Source organism: Ixodes scapularis, unplaced genomic scaffold (assembly GCF_016920785.2).
Source record: "Ixodes scapularis isolate PalLabHiFi unplaced genomic scaffold, ASM1692078v2 PGA_scaffold4__175_contigs__length_147842914, whole genome shotgun sequence".
Classification (NCBI taxonomy): domain Eukaryota; kingdom Metazoa; phylum Arthropoda; class Arachnida; order Ixodida; family Ixodidae; genus Ixodes; species Ixodes scapularis.
Genome location: NW_024609879.1, coordinates 32,434,335 through 32,459,092, shown reverse-complemented (window position 1 = coordinate 32,459,092; position 24,758 = coordinate 32,434,335). Strand labels below are relative to the sequence as shown.

At 45.1% G+C, this 24,758-nt stretch overlaps 1 protein-coding gene across 1 annotated transcript in view; it reads right to left on the bottom strand.

Annotated features, from left to right (window-relative positions):
* The window catches only part of LOC115329874 (putative acyl-CoA synthetase YngI), a 149,421-nt gene extending 129,983 nt beyond the window's left edge, over positions 1–19,438 (bottom strand). Inside the window, exons 1-2 of the mRNA XM_042293341.1 lie at positions 19,356–19,438; positions 17,396–17,561 (exon numbers count right to left, since the gene is read on the bottom strand). Coding sequence (XP_042149275.1) covers positions 17,396–17,561; positions 19,356–19,438 — 249 coding nt within the window. The remainder of the gene's footprint in view (positions 1–17,395; positions 17,562–19,355) is intronic.
* Positions 19,439–24,758: the final 5,320 nt, after the last annotated feature.

Sequence of the window (24,758 nt, the reverse complement as noted above, 5' to 3'; positions counted from 1 at the left end):
GCATTAACACTTGTACGCAAGCTGCACTGTTCGTAGCAGGTTTTATGTTATGTACAGCAACAACATAGACGCTCCGGAAACATTCGCTCTTGCCATAGAGCTAAATTTAATATCCCGACGGTGTGAGTTTTGCGTGCGCATACACGTACCAATCAAATTTATAGAATCGCAGGTCTTGAAGAGAATTGCAAAACAGGGAATTTCACCTTGTATTCGTTAATATATTTCACACCTTCTTCTGTAAAGAGTGGCCTTGCACGAAGCAATCCAAATGCACGTCAGCGGCCCTCTCAATATATTACTCTCGGCCGTTAGTTTCCAGCCTTAGCAATCGCGTGTAAGCTTCGAACGCCACCCCTAGATGGCGAAAATATAGCAGACATCTAATTTGCTGCGCGGTATACTTTAAAAGATACAAAATATGATGTTGACAATGCTTGCAGCTATGTGACACATTCATTTCGGTTGATTCACTCTGAATTAGCTTTCGCTTGTACTGACTGATCTAGGCCTCCTGCGTAGCCCGAGGGACGCTACGCAACGTGACTCGTTTGAACTTGCTTCGGGTAGTACACACTTTAGCGTATCAAACTGCCATATGTGAAGAAGCGTGCCTGGTCTGGTGCGGAACGCAAGATCAAGAAAATAATACAAAGAATCAATCAAAATGCGAATGCCGTCGAACCACAGGTGAAAGCTAAAGTCAAATCTAAAGAGCTACGAGCTTGAGACAAAAGACGCCGCTTAACGCTTTTCCACAAGAAGAAGGGAAACAAATATAAAGCAAGGGTGTAGGTGAGCTGCTTGAGTATAGGCATTATTTTTGCTGTGGTGACTGGGGACAAGGAGGACAGCACATATTTTCGTTGTGCTGTCCTGATTGTCAGCAATTTCCAGGGTTGAAATTATGATGAAAATAATCCCTGGAGAAGGGGAACAAGAGGGACAAAGGACAAACATAAATCTCCAAACACAGCTAGGTGATGGTGAGCGACCGAAAAATCCGCCTGGTCCGGGTCCTCTCCATTACAGGTCGCGCGCTCTACCAGGTGGAGCGCTCTACCAGGGATTATTTTCATAATTTCTTGTCCAGCTCGCTTGCACCTTTGCATTTATTTGCATTATAACTGAAATTATATTTTAAAAAAAACGCCGGCAAGCCAGATGTTTTGACGTCACCACTTAGAGATAAAATACGCATACCCTAGCAGGGGCTGTATGAATTTTTCACTTTCGACTGTCTCTCCGCGTTCAGTCTAGCTAATTTAGGACGTCGAAATGTGTTTTTATGTCCTTCAGCACTGCTCAGAAAGATAAGAGGAATGCGCAGTTCTCATATGTAAAGCGAGGCCCAGTCAAGTGAGCTTGTGCTACCCAAAATAACAGCCTCACCGTTTGTAGAAAGCTTGAGCACTGTACAGCGCTGTACAGCTGCACGACTTGCACTTCTTATCACTTGTATCTCGCTCTGCATTAACAATTCTCCCATATGTACTCTACTTTAGTACTCTGACAAGTCATAAATTCCTTAAGCGTCCAGATGAGACATTTCTTATGGATATTACGCGCTTAAACTTTTGCGCAAGTCTTTTTTAAACACAATTTTGATAAGAGACTTGAAAATAAGCCTTTTGAAGAGACACTGAATGAAAGAAATAATGTGCCTAAATAAAGCACGTATACCGCAAAAAATAATTGACAAAAGGCCATCTATTTTGTGCGCAATATTTAAGCCAGAAGGCACAATTAAGGCGAAGTTCACTGCCCGCTCTAAGACCCACTCACGGATCAGAGGCCTCGTCTATTACTACTTGCTCGGCTTCGCTGCTCATCCGATCGTGTGCAGGAGCCTATTCTCTCCCTGTCACTGCATCCGGTGCATCTAGTCTGTCGTCTGGATAGTCGTGCGAGCAGACGCACGGCAGCTTCCTGCATCTTGTGCTATTGCACCACCGTCTGCAACGCCATCAAGACGAGACCATGAAAGTGGCACTCTATCTATCCATCGCGCCAAGCTGCAATTCACTACGAGCGTCTTTCGGCGCCTGTCGACGTCCACTAAAATGGTACGAAGAGACAAAGAATTATTTTAAAGAAATAATACTGCTGACCTATTATGTTTTTTTTTTGTTCAAAATCAGGGTGGCCAGATGCGGCCGAGAGAACAAGCAGATAGTCGTCCCCAACCAAGCCCCCAAAAAAGCGGCGTGACCTTCGTTAAAAATCCCAAAACAATCGGAAGTTCAATAAATGTACACATTCTTAAAAAATAGTTTATTAATAATGAAATGAGAAAGAGAACTTGCTCAAGTGCGAAGGCAAATACTCAGCGTGCCATACCACTATCCACAGAGCTGATAGTGGCATGGCACGCTGAGTAGCATGCCAGCTTGAGCTCCAGTTCTCGTATCGTTCTTGAAGGCGACGACTTGGTGAAGCCCATGGTAGTCAAACGTGCACTGGAAAGTAGCCGAGAGTTCCTCAGGTGTTTTTCTGTTGCCATGTGCTGAACGAGGTCGGCATGATGAGCGCGGAACTCGCACTTGCACAGTGCTTTTTTGTCGTCTTCGGTGTCTGTTCACAGCCAGTCCTGAAGCTGTCCATGTCGTATTACACCTGAGACTGCGGTGGAAGAAATCGGAAGAACTTTCAGTGGAAGGAACAAACACAGAGAACGTCTCAAACACAGCTCACACACAGCAAACAGAGATGTGTTTGAGACGTTCTCTGTGTCTGTTCCTTCCACTGAACGTTCTTCCGATTTCTTCCACCGCAGTCTCAGGTGTAATACGACATGATTAGCTACCACCAGCTCGCCTGCACACTCACCGTCTTTTCACCTGAAGCTGTGTTTCCTTTTCCCACTCTTTACCATATATTTTGCGCAAAATACAATCACAAATAGACACTATGACCGCTACTGCCGACTGGCAAGATGGACAAGTTGCAAAAATATTTGTGAATGGATAGTAATATTTTTGTACTTTGTGACAGACGGTGGCTTGCGCCACCTAACCGCTGCGCCAAACGGTCATGCTGTTTTTCGCGTTTTTGACGACAAACGCGCTGTCAGTGAGCACGACGAGCACTAAAATAACAATATTTGCAGGATAAACGGGAATAAGCCCAAAAAACTCGACAAGCGGCTGGAAAAATCTACCAGCGACTCAGTCAAAAAAGAAGCCCAAATGCGCTTATAATAAGCGGAGCTGGCCACCCTGTTCAAAATGCTTTCTTGCATAGCGTCCGCTACAGGATCCATTAGTGTCACGACACACATTTAAAATGTGAACTAAATATATTCCCTACGAGTTACCGTCTTAACGCTTCTCGCACATGACCTAGCACGTGGTAGCAGAAGCAGACGAACGACGCGAGAAGGAGAGGTCACCTGCGGGCCGTAGCAGAACGGTGAGGGTCGGGACGGGAGAGAAAGGCGAGATTGGGATTAAGGCGTGTAACTACACTTTGAAAATGGTTGAAGGTCGAGACTCTACTGTTATAATGATATATTTACAATGATTTACTTTACACTAGTGAGAAGACATTAAATAATGGCAGTTGTGTTGATCCAGGCTTTGCCGCTTCCTCTTCTGTTGCGCGTCGTCCGTAAGGAAAGGAGCCTCTTTCTAGCATTACGCCCCCCGGGACAAAACGGAGACTCGCAGTTTGATATTCTAAGTAAGGTTTCAGTTGGAGGACGTGCACAGCGTGTGCTCGCGTGTGCCACTTATCCTTAGAATGCTGGACAGATTCCACGACGTAATTGACGTCACATGTTCGAGTGAAAAAGCGATAAGAACCACAACAGCGGGGTAGGGATATCTCAGCACGTCCAGCTCGACGTTCTGGTGAAAAGATAAAAAAATGAAAGCCGCTTACAACTCCCTGTAACGCCGAATTAGAGCGCAGCTCTTGAGGAGGAGGAGGGAAGGGCACGGGGGGGGGGGGGGTAAACTAACCAGGGGGGGGGGGTCACGTGACCTTGGGGGTCACGTGACCCCCAATGCCGATGATGTCATCACTGACGTCACTGATGACGTCATCCGTGACGATGACGATGCGGGTACCGATGACGTCATTAGTGACGTCACTGATGGCTTCACCAGTGATGATGACGATGACGATGCGAATGTCGGTGACGTCATCAGTGACGTCGCTGATGACGTCATCAGTGATGATGACGATGCGGATGCCGGTGACGACATCAGTGACGTCACTGATGACGTCATCAGTGATGATGACGATGACGATGCGGATGCCGGTGACGTCGTCAGTGATGATGACGATGACGATGTGGATGCCGGTGACGTCATCAGTGATGATGACGATGACAATGTGGATGCCGGTGACGTCATCAGTGATGATGACGATGACGATGTGGATGCCGGTGACATCAGTGATGATGACGATGACGATGGGGATGCCGGTGACGTCATCAGTGATGATGACGATGACGATGTGGATGCCGGTGACATCAGTGATGATGACGATGACGATGTGGATGCCGGTGACGTCATCAGTGATGATGACGATGACGATGTGGATGCCGGTGACGTCATCAGTGATGATGACGATGACGATGGGGATGCCGGTGACGTCATCAGTGATGATGACGATGACGATGTGGATGCCGGTGACGTCATCAGTAATGATGACGATGACGATGCGGATGCCGGTGACGTCATCAGTGATGATGACGATGACGATGTGGATGCCGGTGACGTCATCAGTGATGATGACGATGACGATGTGGATGCTGGTGACGTCATCAGTGATGATGACGATGACGATGTGGATGCCGGTGACGTCATCAGTGACGATGACGTCATCGGGGGGTCACGCGACATCGGCGGGGGTCACGTGACCTCGGGGGGTCACGTGACCTCGGGGGGTCACGTGACCTCGAGGAGGGGGTCACGTGACCTTGAGGAGGGGGTCACGTGACCTCAGGGGAGTCACGTGACCTCGGGGGGGTCACGTGACCCCCCACGAGGTCACGTGACCCCGGTGGGGGGGCTCGCGCGGTGCATTATGGGACATTTCCCATGATGCACCGCGCGGTTACGCCGACGGCGACGCCGACGGCGACGGCGACGGCGACGGCGACGCCGCTCAAGCCGGAAACGGGCCCCTAAGAGCTGCGCTCTAAAATATGTGACCTGGGGAATATAACACTTTGCCGTGCGTGCTGTCGTAATGGGGACATTGCTGCTCTTGGGAGTCCAGAGCAGGGAGCCGTAACAATTGTCTGGCCTCTTCAGCACGTCGTATTGTGTCCGATGCGTGCTCTGTAAGCCTAGCTTTGGGGCTGTAGTGGAAAAAGTGTCGAACATGAGGGTGGGCTCACGGCCAAAATAAGACAGAAGGGAGAGTCGCTGGTGGTGTCATGGCGTGACGAATTGTAAGCGAAAGTTACGTAAGCTAGTGCTCAGTCCTATTTTCAGTGGTGACAGCAGATGAACATAGCAAGCATGTCAGCTAGTGTCCGAATAACATCATTAATAGAAACCCTGTGAATGGGACAAATAAAAAAACCAAGAGCACGACACAGAATCTCGAACGCAGCTTAATTTATCCACAGCAGAACGTCAATAGGTACCCCTCCTCACGAAAACACGAACAAAGAAAGAAAGAGGGAAAGAGACAACCCCAGGGACGTAGACAGAGAGACAGCATCCCAACATAGACTGAAACACCGCCCTGAAACAAGACCGGTTCCCAAGGACCTGAGCGATAAGCTTCCTCGAGGCCGTGAGAGCCAGCCCACACATAAAATAAGCTCCCCCGCCCTGCCTGCCGAGCCAGCCCACACATATTTTATGTGTGGGCCGGCTCGCGGGCTCGCTGGGCTGGAAGGATAGGGGGCCCTATTGAAAAATCCGGCGAAAACTTCCAGTGACATTCGGTGGAGACGGGTTAATTTCCACTCATTTTCACCAGAAACCAGCCTAGTTTACCAGTTCTTTTGTGGAAATATTACCGGCCGCCACCTCCAGTAACCAGATTTCGCTGGACCTTTTACCGGAGCCACTTACGGATAAAATCCGGGAAAAACTTCCAGTTAGATTCGGTGAAAACGGGTGAATTTCCACTCATTTTCACCAGAAACCAGCGTAGCCACTTTCGCTGGAAGTTATATACCAGAGCCACTTTCGATTACCCGCCCCTAGAATCCTACCGGAAACCACCCTCGTTTGCCGGACACCGAACATCACTGGAAGCCGACGCAGGGCGAACGGCTAAAGTCAAGGAAGCCTAGACGAACGGGGGGATTCTGGTCGTAATGAAGGCCGCCAATGCAGCGGCATTCTCGTGAGTGGGTGTTTAAGCTCGAAACGACGTTGCAATTCTGCAGGAATTTCGTGCAGCGAACTGCTTTGACGATCCAAAAAGGAGGGCACTTTCACCCGTTTTCATCCCAAACCAGTTTACCATGTCGTTAGTAGATTGTTTGCCGGCAAACAGATTTCACTGGAATGTCACCGGCAGCCCCTTTCGTATACCACGCAGACGACCCGGTTTTCCTAGAAATCTTACCCGAAACGGGTGACTCGCTTCCCTGTTTACCGACCGTCACTCGAAGCCGACGCGAGGGGAGGGGGAAGCCAGACGAGCCGGAGACTGGGCGTGTAATTATGGTGCCTCGCACCAAAAACGAGTCCCCACGCACCCTCTCTCCCTCGCATTGGGTCCGTGGGGAAAATGCAAGAGGGTCGTTTTGTTGACTTATTTTTTTTTTAAAGAAAACCGGTTTCTTTGTCCGTCAACGAGCAGCGGCCGGCCAGGAGCGAACGCTGAGTCTCGGCTTCTCGTTCCATGTGTGCGACCTGTATCTTCCAAAGCAGCTGGGTGTGCAGATGAAAATAATTTCTTTTTCAGTGACCTGTTTCTTACGCCTCTTTGTCCGTCCGTCTTCAGAAGCATCCGGCGAGCGAAAAAGAATGTGCCCAAGATTTCTCAACGTCGGCGGATGTTCGTTTCGCGCGTTCGTGGCTTTCGCTAAGCGTGCTACTGACGCCTGGTGCACCCGCGGCGACGGCATCAGGGACGACATCGTGAGTGTGACCGGGATTTCTCAACGGCGGCGGATGTGCGTTCCGCGCGATCGTGGTTTTCGCTAAGCGTGCTACTGACGCCTGGTGCACCCGTGGCGACGGCATCATGGACGACATCGTAAGTGTACCCGGGATTTCTCAGCGGTGACGGATGTTCGCTCCGCGCGTCCGTAGTTTTAGCTAAACATGCTGCTGACAGTATACCTGTGTGTGTCCGTGTGGTGCACCTGCGCAGTTTTATTAGCGGAACTACCGTGCGTCTAGGAATTTACCCAGCGGCATTGTGAGTACCTTGAAAGATATCTTTTGCGGCAAAGAACTTGGTTGTTCCTATTTGGTCTGATTGCTTTTGTTTACAGCTGTGCAAATCGTTTCTCTGGTATCGACCCTGTTAAATAAATACATAGAGCCTTCAAATCTTTATGAACTAACCACTTTAATTGTTACCGAATCGTCCAGCATCAGATAAACATAACCAACCACGTTTCACAGGCTTCCTTCAAAGTGACTTCCGCTAGCGTCCAAAAAAAGAAAGAAAAAACACGGTAAATTCCGGTCAATCTGGCGATCTTCTGGCTTTACTAGAAGTGAAAAAAGTCCCATAATTCAGTAAAATAGATTTTTACTGGAATTAACTTTCGGTAAAAATCCGGTGACATTCTGGTAAAATATCTGGTGGCATTCCGGTAAGAATCCGGTGACATTCCAGTAAGGCAACCGGTGACATTCCAGTAAACTACGGCATTACTGGAAGTGAAAACAGTCCCATAATTCAGTGAAATAGGCTTTTACTGGAAATGACATTCCGGTGAAAATATATCTTTCAATCGGGGGCTCCTTGGAGGTTGTCTCTTTCCTATATCCTTTTTTTCCTTCTTTCGTGTGGACGGATATTTAATGGTATTGTCCTGTGATTAAACTCAGCTGCGTTTGAGATTCTGGGTCGTGTTGTTCGTTTTTTTTGTGTGTCCCAGTCTCAGGTTACCTTTTAATGATGTTCCTAACCAGCTCGCCTGTGTACTTTCCCTCCTTGCACTCCTATTAAGGCGTTCTACCGCCCCCTTTTTTTTGCTGGTGGTAAGCAGTAGTTTCCTTTTAAACAGTAGAAGCGCAAAATTTCGCTCAAAACGCGAGATACAAAGGGCCGTCTCCGGTCAGAAGGAAGTTCTCCAGGCGCTCTGTTCTTAAGAATGATGTCTTCTAGAAAAAAAAAAACAAAAAACTTAGCAACATCAACAGGTCTACCGGTCATAAGAGGCTTCGTGGTCGCGGAGTGTGTGGTGTAATCGGCAGCGACTGCGATCCAGGGGTGACCATCTCAGGAAGTGGGGAATGGCCCAGGAAGATCAACTCCTACGCAGTGGAACGGGTGTTCTGGTGGTTGGCGAAGTTGGAGTAGTCCATTGGCACGTGAAGATGGCGTCTTTCGGCGCTGGCAGAAACCACATGAAGAGACATAGCGCTTCTCAAATCTGTACAGGTCCGGCTAGTAATATCGTCGCTTAACTCAAGCATATGTTCTAACACCTAAGTAGGCGGATGATGAAGCATCACGAAAGTCAGCGAGAAAGATAATTTGTTTGTGTTTAGGTATTCCTAGAAGCGAAGGAAACTTGGCCGATTTGAAATGTTTGTCTGCGGAGAACGCCCTGTATGATAAAGTACAGGCCACAAGAGGATTTAGTTTTGTCCGTGGTCACATCTTCAAAAATTGCCCGCAGATCTCTATCTTTGCGCTGTTCGTGGCCAATGTCGAGGGCGGTTGATACAGAAAGAACATGAATGTCATGGTCATAGTTGATGGGGTGAACCGGGTCCACAGGGTGACGGTAGAGGCACTCTGCGTCCTGGTGGAGCTGTCCAGATTTGTAAATGACGATGAAATTGTACCCTTGGAGTCTAAGGGCCAAACCTCCAAGTCGACCAACAAGGCATGTTGGTTAGTAATGACGGTGGACGGGCGACCGAACAGGTAAGAGCGACATTTTGTGACTGCCCAGACGACAACCAGACACTCTCGGTCAGTGATTCTGTAATTTTTTTCAGCTGAGTAAAGCGCGCGACTAGCGTAAGCAATCATTTGGTTGTGTTTTGCGTGATTTTGAGACAGAATAGCGCCTATTCTGTGGCCACTGGCATCAGTCCGTAAGACCGTAACTTGGCGGTGGTAAAGTCATCACAATGGCCTAAAATGGGGCTGGACGTTAGAGCGATTGTCATGTGTTTGAACGCGTCAGCTTGGCGTGGCTGCTAAATAAAAGTCGCACATATTTTTAGTAGCCCTTTAAATTAACCGTGAAATGTATGCAAAATTTTATATAATTCGCTCGAAATATTAACACAGTCCTATAAAGCTTCGTAGGTCTTTAGATGAGCTTGGTTTTGGGAATTCGTAGACAGCTTTAACCTTATCGGGGTGTGGTTGGAAACCATCTTTATCTATTAGATGGCCCAAAATTTTTATGTGACAACTGCCGAAGCGGCAATTTGAAGAGTTCGAATTGCAGACCAGCATTAGGAAAAGTTACCCGGTTCTTCTGCCAAGCGGGTCAGACGGGATGAAAATGTGCTTGAAAACCTAATTGCGTAGTCGAGATAACCAAGACAGGTTGACCATTTTAAGCCTTTCAAAATACAGTCCGTCATTATTTTGAAGATAACGGGGGCGTTGTTAAGACCAAACGGCATAACTTTGAATTCGTAGAGGCCATGTACAGTTAAAGAAAGCTTTTTTCCTTGACTGATTCGGCGACATTAATTTGCCAGTACACTGGGCAAAGGTCAATGGTAGAAAAATATTCGTCTCCATGCAAGCAGTCTGGAATTGCCATCAATGCGTGGAAATAAACAGGCGTCCGTTTGTGAATTTGTTTAGGCGTCAATAGTCGACGCAAATTCTCTAGTTCACATCCTCCTTCCGCACTAATGCAACAGGCAACGAACAGGGGTTAGATGAGTGTTGCACAATGCCTTCTGAAAGCATGTTCTTTACTTCTTGTTCTATAACCCAGATTTCGGAAGGGAATGCGGGGTAAGGTTCCTGATTAACGGGTGGCTCGAGTCAGGTATCCGTGTGGAGTGTGGTAGATAATGTGCGCAAAGGAGGCGATTTCCTAGATCAAAGACGGCATGGTACTCACAACGTAGATTAAACAGAGCATCTTTTGAAAACCGTCTATGGGGCACATAACGATTTCTAAACCGCTTTGACGTGTCCTTTAAAACGCTTTAAGAGGTTTTAGATATTCTTAGAAGTTTTCTAAAAAGTCTGCGTACACTTCAAATATTTCTAAAGGGCTTAAGATACCCTTCATAGTTATTTGTTGTGCCTGAGTATTCTGTTTCTTTTTTTTTTTCTGTAAAAGTACGGCACTCATAAGGACCTTTTTAACGGATCTGTTGGAGATAGCACGTAACCCTTCAGGATATATGCGTCGGAAAAGCAGCTTGGTAATTTTGTATCGGGCGGCCGCGGTGAGAGGACGCTCAGTGCCTGCTTCCCGTCCCCTTGCGTGGGACTTATCTTCTAGAGGAACTCAGTGTACGTATAAACAAGAAGAACTCTCAGTGCCGTCTGATGCGCCTCTTTGCGCGTCCCTCTTCAGAAGCGCATGCAGCAAGCGGAAAAAACACCGGAGACGCTACAGCGACGGCGGCAGGCACGACACCGTGACAGTGCCCAAAATATCTCAAGGGCGGCGGAAGATGGTTTCGCGTTCGTGGTATTCTCTAAACATGCTACAGACAAACTGCATTTCTGCTTTTTGTGAACCTGCTTGGTTTTGTTAATGAACTACTGTACATCTCAGGAGTTCAGCCCGTGACATTGCGAGAATTTCGAAAGATATTTTTCTACGACAAAGGACTCTCTTCTCCCCATTTGACGTGATCCCTTTGGTCTTCAGCTGCTTGCCCCCGGGTTCAAGTACAGTGGATAGCGATATTTTTTGGTATTCGCGAGCAACCACCAAGCATAGAGTGCCTTCATACACACGCGCGCTCTTGCTTGAGTGGTGACATCTCAGCCATTTTTCCGCCCAATCGTTTTTTTATGCATTTTGAAGTGCGTGCAATCCGGTGTCACTAAGCTCGAGCGCGTAGCTTTAACTAATGCATAGACGCCATTTTACCGCCCGAGTCACGCACCAAGTGCGCGAGACCGTCACGCGCTGGAACATTCAGGGCAACAATGGATGTCTTCACCCTGAGACAGACAGACATGTAGGCACCCTAACCAAGCAGTGTAGCCCGCGCAGTCTAACGGGCAGCGAGCAAAGCGGTGGAGCGGCAGCGTCGGTGCTCAGACTCGTGGACGCACCCCCAGCGCGCGCTATCTCCCTCCTCGTTCGTCACGTGCATGAAAGAGCGCGCGTAAGATGCGCGCTTGCCGCAATGCCGTTCTCCTATGCGCCGAGGTCAGGACAGCGAGCGCGCATCTGATGAAGCGCACTTCGCTATTAAAAGTAATTGTAGCTATAATGCGCGGGGCGGAGAAGGAGGAGGGAGATATCACGTTAGGAGTGGTGCGTCCACGTATCTTAGCTGCAACACAGGTTGCTCTTTATCGTCTTTTTGTGTTACAGAATGGATGAACAAATCAATGCACGAAATAAACATACAATAACGTTGTAAACAGCAATTTCGTTCTAGAGTTCACAATCATTTGGATGTCTAAGAGTTGAAGCAATGAAGGATGCGAATGGCTGAATTGTTTGTAAGGCTAAAGGGGCTTCACGGACTGAATGGATTTGAAGTGCTAAGGTGACTGATGGGCTGAAGGAGATGAAAAGCTGAGACGGTCGCGTAACATATCAGGCCTGAAGTGTTATTTTCAACAGGGAAGTTCAGATAACGACCAGGCAATTCATATGCACATGCAGTCGAGACGTTTCGTGAAGTGGATGTTTTACCTTGATGTATATTTATGAATAATATAATATTGCTATTAATATGAAAGCATTATAAAAAATAATAGATCATTGTTAGGAAGTCACGAAATTCTGTATAAATGCACACCCTCACTGGACAAATTAGCACAAAAAGCAAATCCGAACCAACTTATGGAGACACGAACACTGGGCAAAAACAGAGAACAAAAAGCAAGTAAATGAGTCACTAGGCTAATAAACAAGAAAAACACAAAAAGATAGTAAAAAAATAGAAAAAAAGTCGAAAAAGGTGCAGTAATGTGATTATGATAGGCAAGCATTTACAATGATAGGCACATATTTGGGCAATCCCAACGAATGGCTCACCAAAAATAGAATTACCGTAAAGTAGTTTGAATACGTTATCCCGTAATGAGGAAACATCAGAAGATTAAATACATTCACAGGAAAAAAAATCTGTTTTTAATTGTGCAAAAGAAAAAGGACTATTTATACTAACTAATCACTGCAGAAAAGCTTTTCAGAAGTGCTTATGATAACTTGCAGTACCCCGCTTGAGAAATGAGGTAGCAAATGCTTTTTTGTATCGATAAGTAACCTTTGGTTACAAAATAATTTAGACGTTTATTTATTTCACGGCGGCGCTCCAGAGCCGGTAGTTTGCTCACATCCACCATTAAAGAGGGAGAGCCTGATTTACTTTCTTGCTGTAGGTGTCCTTATTTCTGTATTCTTCAGAATTGTTTCTGTATCCGGGTTTCAGAATCAACTATCATTATCTAGTTTCGTCCAATAAAGTAATTATATACTAGTAGTGTTCCCATGAAGGAGAAGGCTTCAATTTACTTCCTACGAAATACCTCTTTCTGAAGCCCGGCAAGGATCCCTTGCGTATATGGCTGAGCCAATTCAAGATTTATTAATATATTTTTGTGCTAAGATACAATATTTACTTGTGGTAAGACAGATTATCTATTAATGCTAAAACAAAAGGTTTTGTTGGTTCATTGAATATAAATTATTGTTTTCAACAATTACCTCAATATCCAAAGTATCACACCAAAGGTTAAGGTAACTAAGCGAGTTCTCCAAGTGTTATTCGTCACGAGCAGATACCTTTGAAATAAAACACAATCGTCTGCAAAGACACTAGCATTTCGAAATTGGTCAATAAGTGCGACAATGTCGTTAATTTAAATTACAAACAGCAACGACCCTGGAACACTTCCATTTGGTACGCCAGACGAGAGATTCAATATTACTGAGCACCCAACACGAAATAGTAAAATAGTCATATAACGATAAGGTCATGAAGACGGATATATGCTTATACCTGTAAATTTTCCACAGGGTACCAAATAAGATGCCTTATTAAATTTCAGAAAAATTACATCGCTTTGTCAAGTACATATCCACATATTGAAACTGTAGAAAGCCATTCTCCAGCGGGGTGCTAAGATGTTGTGGGTCCATTGTTCGCGTTGGTGAAGACGGTAATGTGGTTGGCAATATTAAGTTCCATCTCCTTACACGAAGTGCGTGTGTAGGAGTTGGGCTGAAAGGTATCCAATGCTGTTGGTGACATTATTTAATGACATATACAGCCATCGCCACATAATTCAGTCATAGGCAAGGTTACTGAGGATTGGAAATAACCATCAAAATATTGTTAGAATAGTTGCCGACAGTTATGCATACCGATGCACGAACTGATTGGGAATGCTAACGGGACCATATGAAGCTTTAACCTCTAGACCATAAAAATATTAAGTTTTTATGTAAGAAGGGTGCCATGTTTTCACTGATATTAAACTCGTCACAGTTAGCGAAAACAGAATAAAAAAAAGGATTAAATACAGCAACATTTGTTTTAGGTCAGGAGACTATTCATTGCCGGTCTGAAGGTGGCTGCTACTGCAGAATATTTAATATTATTATCCAAAAAAAGACTTAATTTACGTGTAATATCCCGCGCTCTATCAATTACCTGAGATTAAAAACACAGCCAACCGAGGACAAAATGTTGAAGAACCTCTTAGGGCATATTAAACTGAAATGATTTACACCAGGTTGTTTAAACATATTTTCTTCGGTAAGAAAAGTAATCTTGAAGCAATAGTAATATCTTATCGCGTGCTAGTAGTGAACAAAGTCGGCAATAACCTTTTGCTGTGGCGTCTTATCAAAAGCCATGTCGAGGTCTAGAACTATAACGTATTTTTGATGTCAGCTGTTACGCGTTCGCAAAAATGTACGAAGAGAATAGTTTAACGAGAACTGGCCTTTAAATTAAAAGGAACGGGCTTCAATTAAACGTACCCTGGTTATGTTTTCATAACCTAAAAATTCCTTTGGCTAGCTGCTCCGGATTTCATGAGGCTGCGTTTTGTGGAGCTAAATTTCGTGGAACCATATTTTGCGAAGCTGTCGGCAGTGACGTGCTATATAGCAACGCGAGCAGTGTTGCGTTATGGGACGTCACAGACCTACACACCAATTTCGTTTCTCCGCTAAATTTCACAAAAAAATGTGTTGCATGACATCAGGTCACGTGACGAGAATTTCCACGCTAAATTTACCGACAAAATTAACGTACCCTGAGCTATACTCCAATTCAACTTTCTGGCGAATTTTATTGGGCAAAGTTACGTTACGTGATCTGATGTCACGTGACCCATACGGCAATTTAATTTATCTTCTAGATTTAGTAGGAGTATAAACGTTACGTTACTTCCACACCAGTCCCTCTTTTCGCTAAATTTAGCGAGGAAATTGACGTCACATGACATGTCATGTGTTCCTAGAACGTTTCTTGTATTCAACGCGATTTCCTAGCAATGTAATATACAATCTTCACTATTTAAGTAGTTGAATTACTTTGGAACCAATGGGCGAGGCGTGCATGAAACATTGCGTAAAAGAAACGCTTCGAAACAAATTCTGACAAAGAAAAACGTCACAATTATATTTCATTAGAGGTGTTGTAATACCGGGATGAATCGAATAACGAAGTGTCATACGTAGCTTTAACGCTGTTGAGAAAGCTGGTTGTCGTAGCTTTCCTTTCCAACGTGAAAGTTAAGAATGGCGCAGTGCAATTCGATTCCAACAGGCACTCCCTAAATTTCATGATACAATAGGACATTGCAGCCTAAAGCCGAAAGAAACGACAATCAGTGACAGGGTTTGGATTTTTCAAAAGTAAATTACACTCGGGATGGGTGTCAACAGAAATAAAAACAGTAAGCATATAATCACAAGACTCTCCTACGTGATTCCACTATAAACACGCTTGTTTCAGTTCATGCGCGTCCGGGATTCGTAACGCGAAACATCAAGCACTTTATTTTGTGTTTAAATGAGTCAACCAAATTTCTTTTCATAATTTTTGTCAAGCTCAGTGTGGTTGTTTGCTTGAAACTTTAGTGTCAAATGGTTAATCGTCTCGGACCTATTTGCAAAAAGCTATCAGGCGGGTCGCATAGAAAGCAAATGCTCTAAATTCGGTTTCACAACCGAAAATTGCAGTGTTTATTAATGCCGCACAGAGTATTTAATGATTTGTCTGAATAAAGTACAAAGCTTGCAACATGTTACTAAACTTGACATAGTGTTACACTTTTTGTTCTTTAATTGTTATTGGCACGAGAACTATAGTTCTCAGTACTTGTATTCTTCAACACTATCAAGCAAGGCAATTTTAGTTCAGTAGTTGGCCAAAATGATAGAAAAAGACTGTCTATCCATTCTACGTTTGGTTGAAAAGAAGTCAGCCAGACGTCGTCTGGCTGTCTTGTTTCCCTGTTTCTTCTACTTTTGGTTTTTTCAAGGTTTTTTCACACCCAGTCTCAGGCGTTTTAACAAGAGTGCAGTCTCTTTGGTATATGAATATCATTTATGAGTCCTCGGTGACATCATGCCGTGATCTGACGTTTCTGTGATACCACGATTTCAGATTGCACGTGTCCTTATGATGCAACGAGACGTAGCAGCGGGAAAGCATGCGACCTCCTGACGTGAACTCAGGTCGGGTGTAGTCAGGGTGACATGACGTCACAGTGTAACGTCCCGCTCTAGCGCCATGTAACGTGACGGTACGATATCACGCCATGGTGTCACCTAACGTCACTGTGTCATCAAACGTTTGGTAACGTGAAGTCACTCTGTCAAAAAATGGCGTCACAATAAAGGGTGACTCCGGTCAAACGTCCAAACAAGTAAATCAATAATATCAAGTTGTGGGACTACGTACGAGCACTCACAAAAATATCACACCAATGAGAAACCCCGATCCAACCGAAAAACGATATTTAAAAACGATTACCGCCACTTTATCAGCAGGCATTTAGAGGGTTGGCTTCTTGTCAAGCAAACTAACGTCTTTTTTGTTTCCAAGGCGGTTTTTCGTTCATAAGGCTACATCGTTCACCGTGATTTTCTGTTTTCTTTTTTGCCATCCAAGAGGACGATTTCTGTTCGCTCAGTTTTGATTTAGAGGCCCTAGCTCTTAAGTGTTCTTTGGCGATCGTGCCCGAAAATGATTGACCCCCCGCTCCCTGAAGCGCGCCGTGGGTGCCGAAGGTGGCATTCACTGGCGGCCATAGTTTCCCACGTTCCCCATCAGCGCGAGCGTAAGATTAGCTTCCCCAACGCTCTTGTAACGGGCATTGGACACGTCCAACATTGTTGTTCTTCTCAGAAGACAAATGGGAGCTCATTTTGAGCCAGCCTTCGTCATGGCACACTCTCTTTTCGGCCCGAAAATTTATATATGTAAGTTATTATTATCTGAAGATAATTTATATGTACAAAGCAAAGCTGTAAACCACAAGTAGCATCTTCCCTATCTGATTGCAACCGCTGTCAAGACAAAGCCAAACGTGCGCTTGGCGGTACCGCAATACGAACTTTGAGTCACACGATATCCGTGTAGCTGGTCACAAGGGTTGGCATCATGCTCGAGTCGGTAGTTTCGGTCTCACCGCATTCGCCCGAAACAAAATTGTGGGATAGCATATCTACAGAAATAAAGACTGCGTCGAGAAAAAAATGGCACCTCGTACTTCAGAGAAACTACATTCACTAAAAACAGACGTAACCCTAAAAAAAAGATTACCCGAGTTACCTTTTTAAGTCAATGCCACGTGACGTCATGGTGTTGCGTAAATTTGTGGTGTCATATGACCTCGTGTCGTAATGGGACGTCACAGCGTGCACCAATGAAGGCTCGGCACGGATTTGTCGCCAACTATGATGAGTCGGCATTTTGGTGGCGAGGCTAGAGAAGGCTAGTAATGGTGGCTCTCAATCGGCTTATCTTGCATAAAGTTTGTTGTACTTAAAAATACTATTAGGAGTTTTCGGTGGCCCTGTCAAGGGATCCGTACTAAATATTGAAACCCCATAGATGTGCCTGAAAATGAGTAGATATTCTGAGTATTCACTCACGTCTTTTTTGTACTCCGCGTATGTTTTGCTGATGTTCTGATGAGGGTACACGATGGCTGTGGTGTCCCCGAAGGCGTCTGCCGCTCTGTCAATCAGATCTCCCGCAGTCCAGGTTAGCAGCGGCTCTTTTCCGGGATTGTGAAAGTAGCTGAGCTTGGAGAGATCCCTGTGCCCAGACGAAAAAAAAAAAATTCAATGACAGAAGTGCACGCAAAGCAAAGAACATCCAATCAGTTTTAAAATCAATACTTTCAACTTTCGTTTTGCGTTTTCTTTTTTTTTTTTTGTACTGCAGGTACTCAAACCCCTATTATATCTGTTTTCGCTGAAGAGGTCCATCATATTTCTCGTCAACAAATTCAGGGAAGTAATTTACTTCATATTCGGGCCCACAAAATACATAAGAACATTTTACTACCGACTTCCCTTCTTTCAAAAAACGAGATCACCAAACTTGCCGAAGCCAACAGAGGACGTGTTGTCAGATGACCGAAGAAGCGATCGATGAAACTGGTGGCGTTGTTTCCCGATATAAGCAGCGAGCAGAGGACGCACTGGGTTGACTGCTTGCTGCAGCTATCGGGAGATTGTGTCACAAGTTACATTTCGCTAGTTCGGTCGAGGACATGCTCCTTTTATTTCGAGAAGTTTGTCGGTCTCACTTTTTTGGGGAATCGAATGTGGCTTGGCCATTTTACAAGTTAAAATTCACTATATAAATGCACGCTCGGTTTATGGTGGAACTTTCTATAAGCAAGAGCCGATTTTCAGGCTGGTTCTACAGCGTAAGACCTACTGTGGGCACCTTTTATTTTTATATTTGTTTCCGCGCGCATCCGTCAAACGTCATTTGGGACTCTGCGAGGCCGCAAATGCCTACGACACTCTCAGGTGCTGCGTTTGAAGGCACCCACCCGTGGCGGGAGTAGCCGGCAGCAGGCGGCACCACACCACTTCTGCCATCTTGTTTTCAAAAAGCCCACAACGTGTATCGCATCAAGCGCGGTTCGAGGCTATGTTCCACGCGTCTCGCGGGTTCTCTTTCCAACTGCTCAGGATGGTAGATCTGCCACCTCGCGACGATTTCGTGTCGCTTGATCAAAAGGTTGCTTCGTTCTCTCCGCTCGTGCCTAAAACCGACGATGCCGATGTCGCTACTTGGCGGAGCCGACGATGCGTTACTTTTCTACAGCGCAGCGCTTGGAACGGTAGCATAACGCCTGTGGGGTGGAGCATTTCTCAAGTTATTAATATATGACTGACTACAGAGTTACCTAATAACGTATGTAGTTGTTTGCGTGCAGAATTACTGATGAAGAAATAGTATTACATCTAATTTCACTACTTTGAGCGTATTAGTAGTCTGCTACAATGCGACCTGGTAGTAGCTGGCATGGACGATAAATGTCCTCGCAGCTAAAAAATAATAGACAATAAAAATTACTAGACTATTACCCTACCTCAACGGTTACCCTTTAACCACGAGTATGCGAAAGCATCGTTAGCAATTCAATACAAGCATACACTAGATATCCGGCCGCCATCGCCACAGCGGAGTCCAACCGAAGTCACACTTAAGTGCGATTACGGGCTTCCGTGTAACTACAGCAAAGAACCTTATCAGCATTATTGTACCGCACTGATATCCCCTAATCCATGTAATTTTAATCCAACGACCCTTTCATGCTGCGAACATGAGCCACTCAACATTCGTTTGCTTCATCAATATCTAAGCATTTTTTTAAATATTAAATTGAAATTGTGACATTGTCTACTTTAATCAATATATTTCCAAAGTTTATATTCACAGGTGCTTCTAAAACCATACAGCGGTTTATTTATTACATTGAGCGTTTAGAGAAATTGCAAAAATTCAAATCACACAAAAAAAAAATTTTTTTTTTTCTGAGTCTGAAATTGAAACTTTGTTGCATCAATTTTCACAAGTTGTCGGACTTACCGTTCAGAATTATGTTTCTTGCTGGTTATTCTGGTCATACAGCGTAGAGGATTGACCACGGCCCTAGCGCGAATCGAGAGCATCTTGACTGCAAGCTTTACAAGCAAGGAGAGGTCTGATTCATGTGCAATGCCGGTATATATAGTGCGCAAGAACGAGACATGCGCGGTTCACGTGAACCTATGACACGATGCATAGCGCAGGGTGCAAGGGAAGGAATGCTTTCACTGCAGCTGTACTTTACCCCGTCTGTGCTAACAAAAGTCCTCCTGCCTGCGTTACATATACATATATATATATATACACCTTCCGCTCGATCTACAACATTGGTTGCATTGAGTTTGGTTTATTTTATATCTTGACAACAAACCTTTACGCTACATCTATTAATTTATTAAGTTTTATTTGAATATCTTCAAGACCCGAAGACGTTACAGAAGGGAGTGGTAATAAAAAAATATGAAATCGGCACAGAGGCGATACAAAAAAGAAGGCAGATTCATATGTCAGAACTGAGTTTGAATGGCAGATTTAAACTAGAGTAGATCTGTTATGGTGGCGATCGACGTGGTCAGGTGGTTCCATTCGTTGATTGTTTTAGGAATAAATGAAAATAGTACATTTTTAGTCCACCTAAGACTGGGAGGAAGAAACACGACGACGTCTCAAACACAGCTAACCACTTTATTCAATTCTCCCTCCTTTTATACATCCTGAACTCAAACTCTTCACCATAAAAAACACTCCCCACAATGGCTCCAAGGGGAAACGCCCTGACTTCGAAGCCACGCTAATCTTAAAAAAAAAAAATAATAATAACGAATTACTTTGAACTAACAAAACGTACACAACCATCAAAACATCGGCCGAAGAAACATTCTTTTACCTCGCAGCCACCATTATATTTGCAAAAAACGAACAAGCGAACCACACGGAACCGACTGCACTTCGAACCCATCAATCTGTTCCATTTTTTTTAACGTACGCATACAAACGGAACAAGATCATGACAAAGGAGGTACCTCTTGCGAAAAACACAAGACATCTTCAATTCATACTCGCAGAAAAGCTTTCGCCCTATCACTAAGAAGCATAGACGCCTGGTTTATGCAATTGCCGATCGACCTAATTTTTACGATCTATTTTACAACCATTTTGACGTCATTGACCTCTTTGCATACTACCGTTGTACCAAACCACTTGGCTGAGCAGTTTCTGCATTCTTGTACGTGTGTCGCAATTTCGGAATTAGTCGCTTTTATCTTTACATTTCTTTTGTGGTCAGTCAGACGATCGCTCAAGCATCTCGAGGTCTGCCCTATATACCTAAAACCGCAAGTCATCGGTATGTCCTAAACAACACCAGTTTCACAAAGCACACATTTTTCCCTGTGGCCCTTTTGGCCGCTGTTTTTTTCTCTTTCGAAGGGGGTGAGGTTGCCCAACTTAAAGTCCAAGCTGAAAAACACATTAACGCCAAATGTTTTTGCACACGCTTTTACATTGTGTGACACGGTGTGAAAATAAGGCCTCACTGCGATCCTGTTTCTCAATTTTTCCTCTGCCTTTTCCTTTTCCCGGTTCATTAATGTCATTTGTCTCCCGATGAAATCTCCCTCATAGCCTGCGTTAATCAATTGTTGCCACTGCCCCCTCACTTCCTAAGCCATGAAATGAACACATGACCTGTTGAGAGCATCGGTGAACAGCGATCTAACGACACTCTCCTTTGCCGTCTTAGAGTGGCAGCTCTTCCTTGGAAGTCCTAGTTTCGGGGCATCTTTTCCGTACTCCCAGCATAGGGTTTCACCCACATGAAGTTTTAGGTCCAAAAAGTGTAACACATCATTAGTTGGTTTTTCCACTGTGAACTTCAGTTCAGGAGCTGATACTATTAGTGACTCTAGCTTCTCCGCAATTCCACTCTGAAAAGTGCATACCACAATGTCGTCGACATATCTCCTAACTATACAGCTACCCGACGGCATTTTCCCTAGCCCTTCCACCACGACAGAATCAAGAGAGTTCAGGTATATCTCCGCCATAGCTGGTGCGACCGATGAACCTATGCACACTCCATCTTCCTGCACAATTTTTCGCCCATCGTATTCATTCACCGTTGAACGAAGATACAAATCTAACACCTTCAGGAAACAACCTACCGAAATGCCCGAACCTGGCTGAAATTTTACGAGATGACGCTCCAGGGCCCCTTTTACTCGCTTCATCAGTTGCTCTTCTCCAGCGAATAATAAAGCTTTTTTTTTTTATTTCCATAGAAAATATCGAGTACTTCCTGCCATGATGGACCTCCAGAATGTCAATACCTTCGTTTGAGCTTCTCAGTGAGAGCGAATCTTCAAACCTTACATACTCTAATCCTTGCTGCAGAAATTTAGACACCACCTTCTGCCAAGTCCCGTTTTCATTTATCACTGTGCTGAAAGGAAGCTCAGGTTTATGATCTTTTAGAAAAAAACTTCAGGCTCAATGCTGAGTGTCTTGAGCTCAATATCCCCTTTGCCGTCCCTTCAAATTCCTCTTTCCCTAAGAACCCCACAGATCTCTTTTCTCATCGTTCCAATATTCCCGGTCCATTCCACAAACAGGGAATCCAACGCCTCATTTGCCTTCTTCTGGAAAACCGACTTGGTTAATATTGTAAACTTCCCAGTTTTGTCCGTCTGCAACACCTCTAGTGATTTATATTCTAACTCGTTTTTTACCGCTTTTACTTCACTAAAGTTCCTTCTTTCTGTTGGGTAATTCCTGCCCATGAGATTTTCCATTCGGCCAATTGCTTGATCAACAAAAGCTGCCTTCTCATCCTGAGTGACAACTTTCGCGACTGTCTGTATCGACGAGAACACGTCCAATCTCGACGGTTCTAAATTTAAACAAAACTTCGACCCTCTACTTCAGAATTCCTCAGTCTTCCGGGATACCGCTTCTCTACATGGGTTTACAAGGGACATGTGGTGTACATCAAGATAGCTGTTTTCATGGGAAACTCTTTGATACATCTGTCTAGCAAGGTCTGTTCTAGTCGAAGTATTATTTATTGCGACAATTATATATTGCGACACGAAGTCGCAAATATATAATTGTGCTACTGTGCTACTCTATAAAAAAAAAAAAACGGGGGCACGAAGAAATACACAACGCTTCGACGAAGTGCCCTCTGGGAACTAGTTGGCCACTCAGTTTCGGTTTCGATTGAGCAGCTTCCTTTCATGCTATCACGCCGTGACCGAATGCGCCGCTTGAGTTTTCGATTATCTGATTCATTCTCGAACGATACAAAACGAAAACTGGGGCAATTTCCTTGCACACAAATTACTGCACACAAATTACTATGATGTCTTCCTCCTGTCATCATATATCGCCGACTCAAATTTTACGCTGATAGGAAATTAGGTTTTGGCAAACGCTGAGGTCGGCTAGCTACGACGGAGGCTCTAAAAAGCGTCTCCTACTCTTCGCTAAGCCTTTTTGGACGAGCTTTTACTGACGCCCAAGATCTGTGCCTGAAAGGTGTGTTTGAAATTATCTCGGCATACTCAGTCAGGAAGAAAGCAAACACATAAATATTACGGCCATTAGCAACCGTCAAATGCGCTTTGAATAATTTCGTTCCTTTGGTACACCGCATAGAGGTTCACGCCCGTCCGACGCACTTCCGGCGAACGGTGCGACATTTTTCACACAATTGCTCGACTTTTGCTTTCTTAAAACGGTTTGTGTGTGGGAATGTGCCTATATGATTGCAGAGAAGTTTTATGTGCATACGCGATGTTGAATATTAGTGGAATGCAAGCGGGTGGGGACTTAGCTTCGTGCAGTGCTGCGGGTCAGTACAGATAAGAGATAAGATGTGTATTCAAATTGAGCTTTTCAATGGCGCCTCCAAGTTTTACCTCACGTACTTAGGCGTATTAAGAAAAAGAGTAGTTGCAAAAAATAATATTTCGTCTATGGACGCACAAAACAAACAAACTTCCTGACCAGCTGTAAAGGTGCTAGTTTGATGTATGCAAACTTATTGGTCGTTACAGCTTGTTGACTCGTACACAAGCAACCCCGAGCTACGCAGCGTCGAGATTTCCAGCACTGGCTCGTTCACATATATCTCGAAATGCAAACAGAAAGGCTCGATTGCGTACAAAAATGCAACAAGCATGTGTGAAGACAAGCTATACGTCTCGGGCTTGTGCTATAGATTCGAGGTCTGGCCATTTAGGTTAGTTTAGAGAGCAAAAATGATGCTCTCGTGACCAAAAAACGTGAGATCACGGCCGTTAATAGTCCACGCTGCCGATCGAAACCGAAACCATTCCACTCTCCTCCCTGGCCAACTAGTTTCCAAAGAGCAACGTGCGCCGTGTTGCACGCAGGGGTTTATGGAAGTAGTCCATAGAGTGGTAGCGAGAAGCAGATCTGGTTTTAATAAGCGCGTAAGAGTTAAATGTAGTGACCTTTTCTGGTTGAATATAGGGTGCACGTGATGTTTCGATTGTGATCATGCAGAAAGATGTAAGAAACGAATGTGCCGCCTAAACTGTGTCTTCCTCGGACAGACCGCCCGGACCCGGAGTAGTTCTCCGCGCAGCCTTTTTCGGGGGAGTACGATCTGTAGTCACTCGCAACATTTCAGTTTCGTTATCAACGTTGCCGCGGGGGAATGAAGGAGTTTCGCTGTTTTTTTGTTTCGATTGCTGTGCTTGCTTTCGTTCCTCTTGTCATGACCGACTGGCTCGGCGCTGACATCGCTGCAGTTAATTTCAGGAGGTCTAATAAAGCGCAGTAGCAGCGAAATCAGCGACAGCGACGGAGATACAAGCTTAGCTCCAGCTCGAGTGACGACGAGGCAGCCGTTCTCGGCGAAGTCTTTGTCGACTCATTCGCCTTGCCGGCGAAGAGGCCCAAGATATGGCGTTACGTCGAAGACGTTGTGCGCACCTATTCGGATGAAGAGCTAGGTATGTCGTTTGCTAGAAGACAATACGACAAATTCCCCTCAGATGGAACTCGCCTTCGGAGATGACGGTCGCTTTACGGCATACTTGTTTGGTATTGCTTAATAGACCCTTTGCAAGACGTACAGCGCCACGACGGCAGGAAATTTTGGGAACCCTCGGTACAGATCACGCGCACGCGCTTTCTCGTTGCACCTCCGCGACTGCGCACGCGTCCCGGCAGCTACCGCCAGCAGCCGTTGCAGCCATCCCGCCGAGTCGTACGTCGTTGCCGGCGTACCGTATCTGTGGCAACGTAAAGGCATCGCAAAAGAACTTATTCCAATACGTTATTCGTCGGAACTTACCTTCACGTATTGAAGTGCCACCAAATCCATTTAGTTTGCACCGCAACCATGGCAGGTTTCGACCAAGTTCGACAAAGCGT